Source organism: Nannospalax galili, unplaced genomic scaffold (assembly GCF_000622305.1).
Source record: "Nannospalax galili isolate Female #2095 unplaced genomic scaffold, S.galili_v1.0 scaffold1189, whole genome shotgun sequence".
Classification (NCBI taxonomy): Eukaryota; Metazoa; Chordata; class Mammalia; order Rodentia; family Spalacidae; genus Nannospalax; species Nannospalax galili.
This window is the reverse complement of record NW_008360313.1, coordinates 1042166-1056514: the sequence shown is the minus strand read 5'-3', so window position 1 is coordinate 1056514 and position 14349 is coordinate 1042166. Positions and strand designations below refer to the sequence as shown.

At 41.9% G+C, this 14349-nt stretch overlaps 1 protein-coding gene across 2 annotated transcripts in view; it reads right to left on the bottom strand.

The window, feature by feature from the left end:
* Slc19a2 (solute carrier family 19 member 2) overlaps positions 1–11764 on the bottom strand; it is a 19621-nt gene extending 7857 nt beyond the window's left edge. The window contains exons 1-2 of one of the 2 annotated variants that reach the window (XM_008824902.3): positions 11371–11764; positions 2615–3214 (exon numbers count right to left, since the gene is read on the bottom strand). In XM_008824902.3, coding sequence (XP_008823124.1) covers positions 2615–3214; positions 11371–11574 — 804 coding nt within the window. In that variant the 5' untranslated portion in view covers positions 11575–11764. The remainder of the gene's footprint in view (positions 1–2614; positions 3215–11370) is intronic. The other variant, XM_029559523.1, reaches the window with a different exon arrangement.
* Between the last annotated feature and the right edge of the window lie 2585 nt (positions 11765–14349).

Below are 14349 nucleotides of genomic sequence, written 5' to 3'. Positions count from 1 at the left end.
ACTAATGGGATAACAGATAAGTGCCAACATACCTAGCTGATTTTTTTTTTTCAGTGCTAAGGGTTAAACCTAGGGCTCCACACATATTAGGCAAGTGGTTTACACTGTGCTATAACCCTAGCACCAACCCACTGAATACTTTTTAATAAATGAAGAACTCAAAATAGATCAGATCCAGCTACAAGTCAAGTATAGGAGTGCAACTCAGACTGTTAAAGAAAATCACTGGCTTTGGTGACTCTTCCTTCAATGTCAGCCACAGGCTCTATCTATAAAGATCTCATAGTATGCTAAGGTGATTCTAAGGCAACTAGACTACCACTTTGACTCCTTCTACTTAATATCCCCTTTCTGGAAAATCAACATAAAGTCATCCACTTATCTACCTATTCTCTGATAATTTCCACAACTATTATTTAGTTTGGTAACACATTTTGTTAACTCAAAGTGGATCTGTGATCCCCAATATACGTCTCCTGACCTCCCTTTAAGCTTTCCATAGAAAACCAGCAATATTTTAAGACCAGTCAGTTACAGCTGCCAAAACACTGCCCACCTGCCAAGGTATCAGCTGCAGAGCCTAGGATAGTTACAAAACTAAAAGAAGCTTAAATTGCCCACGCTGTAGCCAACTTGAGAGTCCGACAATGTTGTCACTGTGGTAAAAGTTTTTATGTAGTACAGTGAGGAGTTCTCATGTATGATTTTAAATTATGTGTAGGAGTGTTATTTGTGCTTTTATCTACAACATCTAATCCTGGGCCACAATCATCTCTATAATGAGAGGATAGATGAGATAGGGTCCCTTCTAACTTTAAGATGCTCTGACTGTTCTATGACCTGTGGTAAGGATTACTTCTAACTAAAAATTTTGATTTGAGACATGGTCTTGCAACCTAACCCAGGCTGACCTGGAATTGGCAATCTTCCTGATCTAGCCTCTTAAGGGCTGTGATTAAGGTGTGTACTACCACACCCAGCTAAAACACTGACATTTTGGTTAGCTATAAATAATAAGTTTCACATTGGTATAAAAGTTATTGAAACTGTAAGCCACAACTCATCAGTGGGCAATAAAAAATATTTAGTAGACAGTAATATGAATTATAATAAAGTAAATAAAATGGACTATATCAAGATAAAGTATTGTGCTGTAAAGCTTTCACTTCTATTATACATTTTATATATCCATTTGAATGTACTGGTTGTTATGAAAAAATGCCCCTTCCTAGCATATTTCTTATTCACATTCTAAAAACCTCAAAATGTACTGGTTTACAAAAATGTTTATAACTATTTAAATATATACTTATGTAAGCATGAGATGAATTATGTATAGCTAAAGCCACTGCAACACATTTGAAACCAACAAAAAGGTGCCCCACATTTTTCCTACTACATGAGATCTAGCAAATGATTAGACTTCCCTCTGCCAGCATCCTTCTGTGGACTCTCCAGGTCACCTATCAAATTATGACAGAATCAACACATCTTTAATACTTAAACCCTGGTCATTTTGACTAAAAACAATACCCTGTATAGTCAAAAGGGAGTTCCAGGAAAAGTGGTTCCCAGACTGTAGAGGAAGAGAGTGGCTCAGGTTCCTTGAACAAAAATCTAAACTTCAACTAGTTACCTTGGGTGAAGGGTGCAGGTAGGCAAGGGAGTAGTTTTCAATGGGCCATTAGAGGCTGGGTTGAAACCACTGGGTTAACTTCAGTTAGAGATTCATGGTAGTTCTTTATTCTCCTTCAGCACACAGAACTTGTGCAATTTGGCTTTAGAACCCACATGCAAAGCAGGAATGTTAATAGGCTTATTTCCAAACATGCTCCAGGAACATTAAGACTACTTCAATCTGGTTGGAATCAATCATGCCCCTCATAGTTTATAACTTGACAGGAAAAACAACAACACACACACACACACACACACACACACACACACACACCACCACCACCACCCCTTCCCACAAAAACCACTTATATATTATAAAAACAAAACGTGGGAAGGCATTTCATCTTTCTGGTTATGTAGAATAAATTATTTTGAATGCTACACCTCTCCTAAGAGACACCTTTACAATCACACCTTACATTTTTCTGTCATTCTCTTCCTCTATGGTATTCATTACTACCCTACTATATATAGTAAAGCATCATTTGAAAAATAAATATCACTTCTAGCACAGAAAAGGAAAATAAATTTGTCTCATTAAATACTTTGTACTTCAATTCAGAAGCTAGAAGTGGATATGAAGCATTAATGGGAGCAGTTTCCATTATTCTTTAAGTTTTCTGAGTGGTTTCTTTCCATGCCAAGCAGTGGGGACAGAAAAATGGAGACAAAGCTGAAAGACATCTCTGACATGATACAAAATCTTATGCTAGACTGACTTGCCTGACTTTGGAGATCAGGCAGCTAGGGGAGAATAAATTTAGTATCCCTTACATAAATCAATTACATTTTAATAAATGAATGAACCAATGAAACAACTCAAAATAAGACCCAAATCCACATGAACCAAAGATCTAACAAAAGGGGCTCACCTGCCTGTTTACTGCCATTAGTCAACCCCCAAAAGCAACTATAAACAATTTAAGGCTCAACTTACTGGTTCTTCTACGGGAGGCTCATCTAAATTTAGAGGGATTTTGGACTCAATGTCCTCCCATGCAGGCATGTTAGAAGCTGGGGTGTCAGTAACAGTGCCACCATTTTGTACCTTGATGCCATTCACTCCCTGGCAGGAGGCAGGAACATGGTGAAAGAAGAGGCTCTTCTGTGGCATTGGCAGAAACCAGGCCACAGCAAAAGCCACAGAAACACAGGTGAGAGAGATGACATTCAGACTGAACAGTGACCAATCTGCCACCGAGAAAAGGATTTGCCCTAGGACGGAGCCCACTGTGAAGCCCACCAAGGTGGCACTTCGACAGTAACTTGTGACTTTCTGGTACATGCTTAGGTCGACCACACTGTAGATGTAAGAGTAATAGGCAATTTCAGTGGCTGTGGCGATGCCATAGAAGAATTCCAAGAACTGAATGGCCAGCAGTCCCTGGGCATAGAGCAGCATAAACCACGTAACAATAAGGCTGAGTCCTTGCAGCAGAACAACGGGCTTGTAACGGAGGTAGTCTGTGGCAAGGAACACAGGAAACAGCAGCACCAGGTAAGAGTAAGTCCATACTGGATAAATTTCATTGAAGACCTAGTAAAAAGGAAATGAAAGCTCATTAATGATCAACGGACCTGGCTGGCCATAACAATTTACCCTTACCAAACAGTGTACCAACATTTCTAATACCTCATCCTTATCAACTAAAGAAACACTGGCCACAACAGTTCAGACAACTATCTGGAATATCCTTTCCTATCTCCACACCATTATTTATTACTAATAGAATCCTTCCTATTCATCAAGGCAAAATTTAGCCTTGAATTTTTAATCAGCAGGACATTGCTGAAGCGGATGGTATTTGTATCACAATCTCTCTTGAGAGCTTTGTGCCAGTATCACTTGACTCCTAACACTGGTTCATAACCATGACTGCATATCTCCCAAACAGCCAAAGAAGCTGAATGCCAAGTTACGGCAATTTTTCTAAACCTCCCAGGAGATTTCAATATACACCAGGGTTCAGAACCACTGAGGTGTTTTTGTTTTCTTTTGAGACAGGGTCCTGCTATGTAGCCCAGACTGGACTGGGACTCAAACTCACTCTGTAGATCAAATTAGCCTGGAACACTTGATTCTCCGGTCTCATCCTCCCATGTGCTGAGATTATAGGCATCTACCATCACACTCATGCCCAGCACCTTCAGAGTTCCTTAAAGGCGGACCCAGCATTCATCTGTATAACTTTTTAACAGCTGGCATAGTGTTTGGAAGACATGAAGATCAATAAATGTTTGAACACTGAATAGTTGTCAATTCTCATGTTAAAATTTTTAATTAATTTTATTTATTTGCTAATTTATGTATATGAAGTATTTAGATCCCATCTAACACCCATGTTCCCCCCCCAACTCCTTCCAGAACCCCCTTACTTCATGACCCCTCCTCCTCTTCTTTCCTCCTCCTCTTTTAAATAACCACCCAATTAGTGCTGCTCGTCTGTGCTTGGGCCATTCGCTGAAGCATGGGCAACCTACTATGTATGGTGAGGTTTCTTTAAGTTTTGCTTCCTTTGGGATAGAAGAGGTAAGGAGGGCAAATCGGTCCTACATTTTGATGGAATAACTCTCCCTAGGTGGTAGAATTATAGGCAATGTTTATGTCTGTCTTATTTATATGTAACATAAAGCAAATACAAGTTTTTTCTTTTCTCAAATTAAAAATTAATCTAATAATTGTACATATTTATGAGGTAAAATATGATATCTTGGTACATACGTTGTACAATATTCAACTCCGGTTATTAATCATCTTAAACATTTATCATTTCTTTGTAATAGGAGTACTGATAATCCTTACTTTAGGTATTTTGATTTATATGACACAAGGATTAACTGTAATCCCTCTTCTGTGTAACAGTACAGTGAAATTTAAGGGTATTTTCTTTTTAATGTACAATTTTAAAACGAGATACAGTATAAATAATCTTTAAAATAGGCTTTAAAACAGAAAGACTGCACTTGGAATTTCAGATTCCTTACTTGCTGAGATTAAGAGAGGCTCCTCAACTTACAATGGGTACATGCTAATAAATGTTATAGAAATGGCTCAGTTAGTATTTTGTATGTAAGCTGAGGACCAGATCCCCAGGACCCACATAAAAATCTGGGCACAGAGGAGCATGTATGAAGAAGGCAGAGAGAGCGACAAGAGGTTCCCTGGCGCTTGTTGAACAAGCTAGTCTAGCTGAACTGGTGAGCTACAGGTTCAGTGAGAGACCCTGTCTCAAAAATTAAGGTAGAGAATAATTGAAAAAGGCACCTGATGTTGACCTCAGGCCTCCACACGCATCACCACCACACTGAACACGTGAACACTCACGCATCACGTACACACAAATGAAAAAATTGCATTGAACCCCCCCCCCCCCAGAGCACCATCATTCAGCAGCAAAAACCTGGACTATCAGTCACTTCCCGTCATGTTGGTTGGTCTGAAACTTACTACACAGACCAGAGTGGTCTTGAACTTTCTGTGATGCTCCTACATTAACATCCCAAGTACTGGATTACAGGTGTATGCCACCATGCAGTCAGTTTTTTATGTGACCATTTCAAAGTTAGATTGGTGGCTCCAATTACTTGTTTGTTTGCAATAGGGTCTTACTGTATACCCCCAGCTGGCCTTGAACTCTCACCCTCATACCGCATCCTCCCAAGTATTGGGATTACAGGCACGAATATACGACGTCAGGATTAGTGGCCTTAATTCTTGTGTCTTTGGGGAAGGTAGCCTTAGTCACAGGCTGGAATAACCCAATGCTAGCTTTTGGCATTCTGAGACCAAGGGTAACTACTTTTTGCTTAAATTTCAAGTACACCTTAATTCATCTACAAGTAAAATGGGTAACTTTCTAAGGTTTTAGAGAACAATAAACAATTATTGTAAAATCTCTCACTGGTCAGGGCATAAATATAAAAGTAAAATATAGCCCCTTAATTTCTGAAATAAATTATATACTTGATTGCCCTTGTATAAATGATCAGTTTAATGACTTCACCTTTATGGATTTTCCTCCAATTTGTGCTTGTCAATCACTTGATAAGGTCACACTTGAATATATGCATGAAGGAATAATCGAGAACTGTAGAAAAGATTCTTAATCAAAATGTATAAATTTTAACAAATGAGACAGAAAGTGTCTGTGTCCCTCAGTAGAAAACCAAAGCCAGCAAGGGGTGACCTTGAGATGCTGGCTGTGCAGCAAGACGCCCTTCCTACAGAGATCCTCATAGCTGAGTTCCAAGTAATAACTCCTCTCTCCCTTTCTGCTTGTACTTCAGAGACACCACTCTCCTTTAGTTTTGTAAAGTTCAAAACCATCTCCTGTTTGACTCAGCATATTTCTGCACCTTCATAGGTTCCTGTGGTGGTTTGAATGAAAATGTACCCCCATAGGCTCCAAGTTTTGTCCCCAGATGATGACGCTGCTTTGGGAGGTTTTTAGAAGGTGTGGCTATCCTGGAGGAAGCACGTCACTGGGGTTGGGCTTAGAGTGTTCTTAAGCCTTGCCAGATCTCCAGTTGCTCTCCTACTTCCTGTGCCTGCGTGATGATGTGAGAGCTTACCTTCTGCTTCTGCTACTCCTGCCCCAGCCACCTCCAGCCACGATGCCTCCCTGCCATGATGGACTGTAATTCCCCTGGACCATAAGCTCAAATAAACTCTTCCTTCTATAAATTGCTTGGGTCAGTGTTTCTATCACAGCAACAGAAAAGTGACTAATACAGTTCCCTAACAAGTTTTTCTCAACACAATACCACAAAGCTATCGGCCAACAAATCTTCCCTTTAAAAATGTTCTCTACTGAAAATATGGTCTCTGTACACAATGAAAAATTATTAGACCATAAAGATGAATGCAACCCTGACACAGCAACATGGATGGAGCTAGAAGACGGATGTTAGGTTAAATGACCCAGGCACAGAAAGACAGATGCTACACGTTCATTGTCACAGGTGGAAGCCACAACAAGTCAATATAAAAACAGAGCTGTGGTCGGAGGGCAGATGAAGTAAGTGTAGGTAAAACGTACCAAAGCACAGTTAAGGCAGTCATTCCACAGCTTAGTGGGATGACCATATGGACAACAACCCATTATAGTTTATGAATAACTGGAAGGGAAGAGCTTGAGGGCTCCAAACATGAGGGAGTGACAGAGAGTAGAATGCTAGCTGTTCTGATTTGATCACTGTATGCATGTGTGGAAATACCATAGTAACCAATAAATGCATAAAGTTTTAAAATGTTCTCTATTGTTCCCTTCAGCACCTGAACTCTGGTTGACTGTTCGCTCTAATACTAAACTTTCAACAACAGTTATCCTCAAATAATTAACTGCCAAAGTTTTATTCTATAAAATCCATTCCTTATCAGTTTAAAGAGTGTGGTAGTGCATGCCTATAATCCCAGCTACTTTGGAGACTGAGGCAAGAAGACCACTATTTCAAAGCCAGTCTGACTAACACAGTGAGATCCTGTTTCAAAATAAATACATATCTAACACTAATGAGTCTAATTCTAATCCTAACACAAAATCACAATTTAGATATTGAAGATGAGGGAAAGTAACACTACCAAATTTGTGATGCCAACTAAAAAAGCGGAGCTTTGGGGCAGAGTAGAGCAGAGAGATCAAACGGGTTCTCTTTATCCCTAATTAAGAGATCGACATGTTCTCTGATAAGGAACATCCATCCAAGGTAGAATTCACACTGCACTAATTTACTCTTAACAATATTAGCACCATAACAGCAAATCTCTACAGCTATCCCACGTGCTACCCTATGCACTGAATTACCAGAATTACCCCCATTAATCCAAACAGTCCTAAGAAGTAAATGCTATTTGATAAAAGGACACTTGGTATTAGAGAATGATTGTCACAGCCAGGATTGGCAGAGGGAAGATCTGAACCAGATACTCCAAATCTAAGACACTAAAACATCTGATTTCTTCAATTAGAAAACTGTTATTGATCCAGAATGTTCCAAAGTTGTCTCTAATGCTTGCAGTAGCTTTTCTAGTCTTTATGGAGATGACGTGACAGAGATTCCTCAAGAGATGAAGATCACATAGTCTCCTGAGCTAGCCACTGGGGCTCCAAAGGAGATTCTTGCCTTTCAAAGCTCCAATGGAGAAGTCATAACACCAAAACCCACTGCTTTTATAGACACTTTGGCTCTTGAAGGCAACTTCCCACGTGCACTAATGACAAACTGCATTCCCTTACTATCTCATGTCTCATCTCAGGGAAGCTCTGCTAGATCATTAAGGGGACTGATTTTATTCTATTTGGTGTCTTTCACAACCCTGGGCCAGAACTAGTTTGTACTTTATTCTAACATACAAGTCACAGGAAAAGAAATTGGTCAGTTTAAACCAATTCACATTCAGACTTTATTTTAGAATGGAGTGTTAACAGTTACTAGTCTACTTCAGGAACACCTACTTTCACAACACCACTCAATCTGAATAAAGGCGACAAGAATAAAACTGAAGTTCGAGTGCTTCAGGAGTTCTGAAACAAAATAAGGAACATACATATTCATAGTACTGAAAAAACAGAAATAGGGAACATGGAGTTGCTTCTTTGAGGTGGATCTCGAAAATTAAGACACAAAAAGAACAAATAGGTATAAACGGACAGATTATTCCAAGCAGAGATCATGTACTCAAATATAGGCCAACAGATGAGAGTTCATGGGTATGCTGAATTTAATACTATCACAGTACTATGGATGAAACCTGGGTATGTAGAAGATAGGAAAGGACAAAAAGGAGTTTGAAAGCCTCAGAAAATCAAGTAGAACGTTGGAATGGTTTCAAACCCCAAAGGAAAGCAGTATATGTGTGTCAACCTACATGCTACCAAGAAGAAAAGGTAAAATTACTTTTTAGAAATAAAAAGGTCTGCTGGGTGTGGTGGCAAAGGTCTGTAATCCCAACTATTTGGTAGGCTGAGGCAGCAGGATTATAAGTTTGAGGCTAGCTTGGGCAACTCAGTGACACTATACCCTGGGTTCGGTCCCTGGCACCATAAATAAATAAAAATCTCTTATTAAATGTTTGGTTTTCAACAACTGGAATATAGTCCAATTTTAATCTGCTCCACTTTATAAAAGCCAATACTTTTCCTAAGGATACTTTTCCTAAGGATTTGGTCCCTGTCAGGCACCATAAATAAATAAAAATCTCTTATTAAATGTTTGGTTTTCAACAACTGGAATATAGTCCAATTTTAATCTGCTCCACTTTATAAAAGCCAATACTTTTCCTAAGGATACTTTTCCTAAGGATTTGGTCCCTGTCAGGCACCATAAATAAATAAAAATCTCTTATTAAATGTTTGGTTTTCAACAACTGGAATATAGTCCAATTTTAATCTGCTCCACTTTATAAAAGCCAATACTTTTCCTAAGGATTTTTATTTCGAGGGGGTCAATACTTTTCCTAAAATGAACCCTCCCTTCACGCCCCCTCCCAAAATTTCTAATTTCTTAGACTAGAGAAAGAGGGAAATCTGCCTTTGGGACTTAGGTAATCTTAGCACTATTTACCATATCCAATGTGGCACTTCTAGTCTTCAAGGGGAAATGCCTTCAACACAAATGTCACTGGCTATGGCTTTGCTTAAAAATCATGCAATATTTAATTGTTCAGTGCTGAAAACAAGTGATCACGAAGAAGAGCAAGTTCTCTTTATTTCAGTTACTAGACTTTCAGTTTTTGTATTTTTTCAAAATGTAGATTTCTCTACCAACCACAACCAACGAATCAGCCAGGACTCCACGATCCTCAGAAATGACACTCCCCCAGACCACTGCATTTCTCTTCGAATATCCTTGCCTCCTCCCTCAGTTTGCACTGAGAGAAGCATCCTTATGTTGTTACACAACTAACCAACACTGGTTGCTCCTACCATCCCTGCGTTACTGTGGCCTGAAAATGTATTTAAGGCCTTCCTTCTGGTAAGATAGAGCTCGTGATTTGTGATAGCACACAGCAGCCCTTGATCCAGGGCATGTGACAAAACAGATCAGCTTTCAAATATCAACACTGAGCACGTTTCCCTCATGTGCTTCCCTGTCAGGTAAGGTGCACAAACTGTGCAGCTCCCCGGGAGTTCCTATGAAATTTTAATAGCCAGCTGCTCACAGGCAGTATGGTTTCTGCCCCGGTGGCTCCAGCCCAGGTTCAGTGGTTGGCCCTGGTCTCTAAAATCACACCTGTTTGTATCAGTGCAGTAATTTTCTTCTAGGAAAATTATTCTGGCCATAAGTGTTGGTCTTTTCTTTTTACTGTTGGTTTCAAACAGTACCAAAATACATATAGATAATAACTGTGAAGTGATCCAAGATACACGATCTAAGGTTAGGTAAAAGTCTGCTATACTTGCTAAAAAATGAAATGTCACTCAAAGAATCAGGGAATCAACACCAACTCAATTCTTTCTCAAGTGACCTTGAAAATGAAGGCACACTGCAACAACAAACTGGACTCTGAGTAATTATATCCTGCCAATCTGAAATGAGTATGGGAGTGCCACCTCTTGCTCTGACCTGTTATGCTAAGTTATTGCATTGCTACTCAAAAGAGGTGACTGGCAATGTCAGGAAGAGTAAGGTTTAAGTGGGAGGTGTATTTTAGAGCAAGCGGGCTTGAGGCAGAGTGGTAAGAATGAGAGGCCTGAGAAAGCAGTCATCCAGTGCTCACTCAGCTGATGGTAGCAAAAAAGAACACCAGAGCTCAGCTTTCACCCTTTGTGGTATTTAAAGAAAAGATACCATATCATCTTAATAGCCATTTGGGGTCCTTTTCTTTCTCCGTTTATATAAGGTCTTCTGCAAAAACCAAGTGTTGAGATAATGTGTTTCAATAAGAGGCACATTTCTAAAGTACACTATGCAATACTATGCTTACAAGTCCTTATCTTAAATCAGTGGCAAGAACTTCTGGGTCATGAACCACTTATTCTCAGTTACCCTGAGCAGCAGAGCCAACAAAAATCTCACGTGTAGGCGAGGAACAAAACTATCTGTGAAGCAACAATTCCCAACACAAGAAAAACAAAATGCTAATTATGTGATACCATCTGCTTTTATCCCAAGAGATGAGGCTTAAGAGGATGGCAAGTTTATCTTTGGACACAACCAACCTCACCTAATTAAAAAACTCAAACCAAATGAAGATGATGTGTTCTTGTCCTGCACTGTCCTTATCTGACAGCCTATCCATCCTGTCAAAGGCAAAGTTGAGGGCAGGAAGGAAAGGGGGTGCAGCAACAGAGGGGCTGGCACTTCCACAAAAGGAGTACCTATTCTGAACGAACGAATACATATACTAAACCTCTACCTTGTCCAAGGCACAGCTTTATCCAAACACTGTCCTAGTCCCCAGCAGTTCCCGATGGACGTGTCCGGGCAGAGTCGTATGTCACTACCCAGCTCCATTCACGTATGGCCTGAAACATACATGCACTTGCGGGCTGCGGACCCTCGTGCTCAGCCCCACACAGAAGACTTGTACTAGAAACCCAAAGGACAGGAAAAAACTAGGAAGAAGGCAGCGCGGGGCACGAAGCCGTATTCCAAGTGACTGGGGAGAAAAGGGAAAAACCAGCAATCTGGCGGGCCCCGGAACCCGGCCCACGTGCCCCCGACCCCCGCCTGCCCACCCCGCGCGCCTACCTCCCTCTCGGTCAGATTCTTGTCCCAGCCCAGCAGGTAGGGCGTTAGAAAGGGCTCCGACGGCCGCAGGTTGGCGAAGAAGCCGTAGGCGCAGAGCAGCGCTGTGGGCAGGAACCAGCACTCCCGAGGGACGCGCGCACTGCGCAGGAGCATGGTGGCCGCGGCCGCCGCCGCCCACCGGGACACCGGGCCCGGCACATCCATCCGGCCGCGGGGGGCGGGGACGCGGCCCGGCCCCTTCCTTCCGCTCGGCCAACCGGAGCGCCGATCGGTCACGGCCGCAGCGCGGGCACCTGTCGCCGCGCGCGACGCCCCCTCGCGCCAGACCGAACCACCTCCACTGCCCGCCGCAGGAGCTGGGCCGCCTCTGCCAGGCGCCGGGCCCTTTACCCAGCCCAGCCCAGCCCGCCGCGCTGCCCGAACAGGCCACGCCCCCGAGCCCGCCCCCGCGCCACCGCCTCCGGGCCGTCAGCCAATCACAACGCGCTCCTGGAGCCTGGCTTCTCCGCCACTGGTCAGCGGTTCATTACCGCGAAGGGCCGCAAGGGCGGCATGCCAGGCCTCTGACTGGCGTGGCTGGGGACGCAGTGGGGAGCTCCAGCGGGGAGTTCTGGCCGGGCGGCGGCGGGCGCGGCGAGTCCTGGCGGTCCCGGGTTCAGCCTTGCGGCCAGCTCCGCCACCTCCGCTTTCCTCTGACGAGGCGGGAGTGTTCTCTGCAGCTGAATCCCCGGATGCGCGCATCGCAGTCACGGGTTCTGCATCTCGGTGGCCTGATGTACACTCAGGTCCTTCTCCCGGGGAGACGCAGTGACCCGGCACGGCAAACTTTTAACCTTCAGAAGAGACCTTGCCAATCCTTCCCTCCAGCCGCTTCCGTGTTCGTGAACTGTATTCCTGTGCCTTCGACTATCCCAGCCTGAGCGCTTGAGGCTTTACTACAGAGTGAAAAAGAATGTACTAAGTAAACAGAAGGCCATGGTTAAGTCGCAATTAAAAGGTTTTTGCTTTATTTCGTCACTTTTTTTTTCTCAGGATATAAAGCAAACTACAGTATATCATCCGCTGAAAAGCAAAGTGGAAATCCCTGAATCATTCATTAATCACGAATAGCCGATTTCTTCACTAGATACAATGTCAACAGAAGACTGCTTGGCATAGTTTTCAAGGGCAGAACAAGACAAGACTCCCTAGGCCTGGTTTCATCTCCTGATGCTTTCACAGTCTGACTCCATCTTAGTCCCACTGCAGATAAAGCTGCACCTGCCTCAGTAATTTTCAATGTATAGTTTTTGTACAGTAACAGATGCTGTCAGAAGCCCACAGAAACATTTTTGAATTGTTTTGCTTTTTTGTGTTACGATCCACCTAGCTCAATTTTATCCTGTTGTAGCATATCACACTTTCTGCAAGCACAAGCAACAAAAAACGAGTCTGCCAGATGGAAGAAAATATTAGTAAAGACAAAATGCCTCTAAGACTTACTTGAGTGAATGCAGCAAAATGTGAGTTAATGAATCTGAAGAAATCCAATGTGTGGAATGGATGTCTTTCACTGAGTCTTTCCAAAGAATGTTCCAGAAAGCCTTGGAGGTCCTGCAGCCTTCTCAGAAGTTTTACAAAGTCAAAAACTGTTTTCATAATCAGACTAAGGATTTCTCTTCTTTTATACCCCACAGGCTACATAATGTATAAGGACACAATCATTCTGTAGGCTTAGGGAATGTATGCTTGTGTATTATTTTTTAAAATTCCTAAATTCAATTTAAAATGGTAATATCAGTAGTTCTAAACAAAAACAAAAAATCTGAGAACTTAGGATCTATGACATACATACCTACTCCCCTAAATTCCCCTCATGATACCTGCTTCCCATCACAACTAGAGAGACCACAGGGTGGTCCTCTTGGCAATTGCTTTGCATTTACACACAGTGTTTCAGCAGAAGAGAAGAAAGAAAAACCAACAAGCCAGGGGAAGCCTCAAAATGAGATGCCCACTTTCTAAAGTTTTCTAGCCTCTGCCTAAGGAATGGAAACCTAGCACTGTTTATGTATAAATCACAGGTCCTTAACCCTTCCTTTCTATAAATCACTTAGGCACTTCAAATCCTCTTTGCAATGAAGCTGAGTATAAACAAGCATTTTTTTTTTCTTGAATTGGGCAGAAAGTGTCTTACTAATTTTTTTGTAAGCGTTTATGATTGACAGAATTTTAAGAATGACCCTTGCCTTCATAAAAGTTCTACCCATTTGAGTGTGGCATGAAACCTTTGAATTGGATAATACTCCTGTGATTGTGTAACATTTTATGGGAAAAGTGAAATTATGTTGCTAGCCTAATCCAATCACAGATGCCTGTTATAACAGAATTTTCTCCCGCTGGTAGCAGAAAAGGAAGTCCGATTTATTTGAAGGATGAAAAGGGTTTAACCTTCTGCTGCCTCTGTACCAAGGCATGTGGGAAGCCCATAAACTGAGTCTGGCTCCTGGCTGACAGCCAGCAAGGAAGCAGAGACCTCAGTTCTACAATCTCCGGCCACTGAATTCAGCTAAAACCCTGAAAGATCAAGGTCTGTAATCCCAGCATTTGGGAAGCATTTCACTAGTTTAAGGCCAGTATGAGCTACGAGAGTTCCAAGATAGACTGTGATCCGTAGTGAGACCCTTTCTTAAAAACAAAACAACAGTAACAGCACTTCAAAGAGTTTGAAATGGATTTTTCCACAGAGCCTGGAGAGAAGAGTCTGGTTAACATCTGAATTTTGGCTGATGTAATTGTTTTCAGATGTTAAATTTGTGCGAATCTTCAACAATAGGAAACCAACGCAGTAGTAAATACTAGAAATAATCTCATTCCAGTATTAACCAGGCCTAACCCTACTTAACTTCTGAGATGTGATGAAGTCAGGCATGTTTATGATGGTGCGAACAGAAAGCATATGCTTTTTAATTGAGGCAGTAGTCACATAACCTCGCTGTA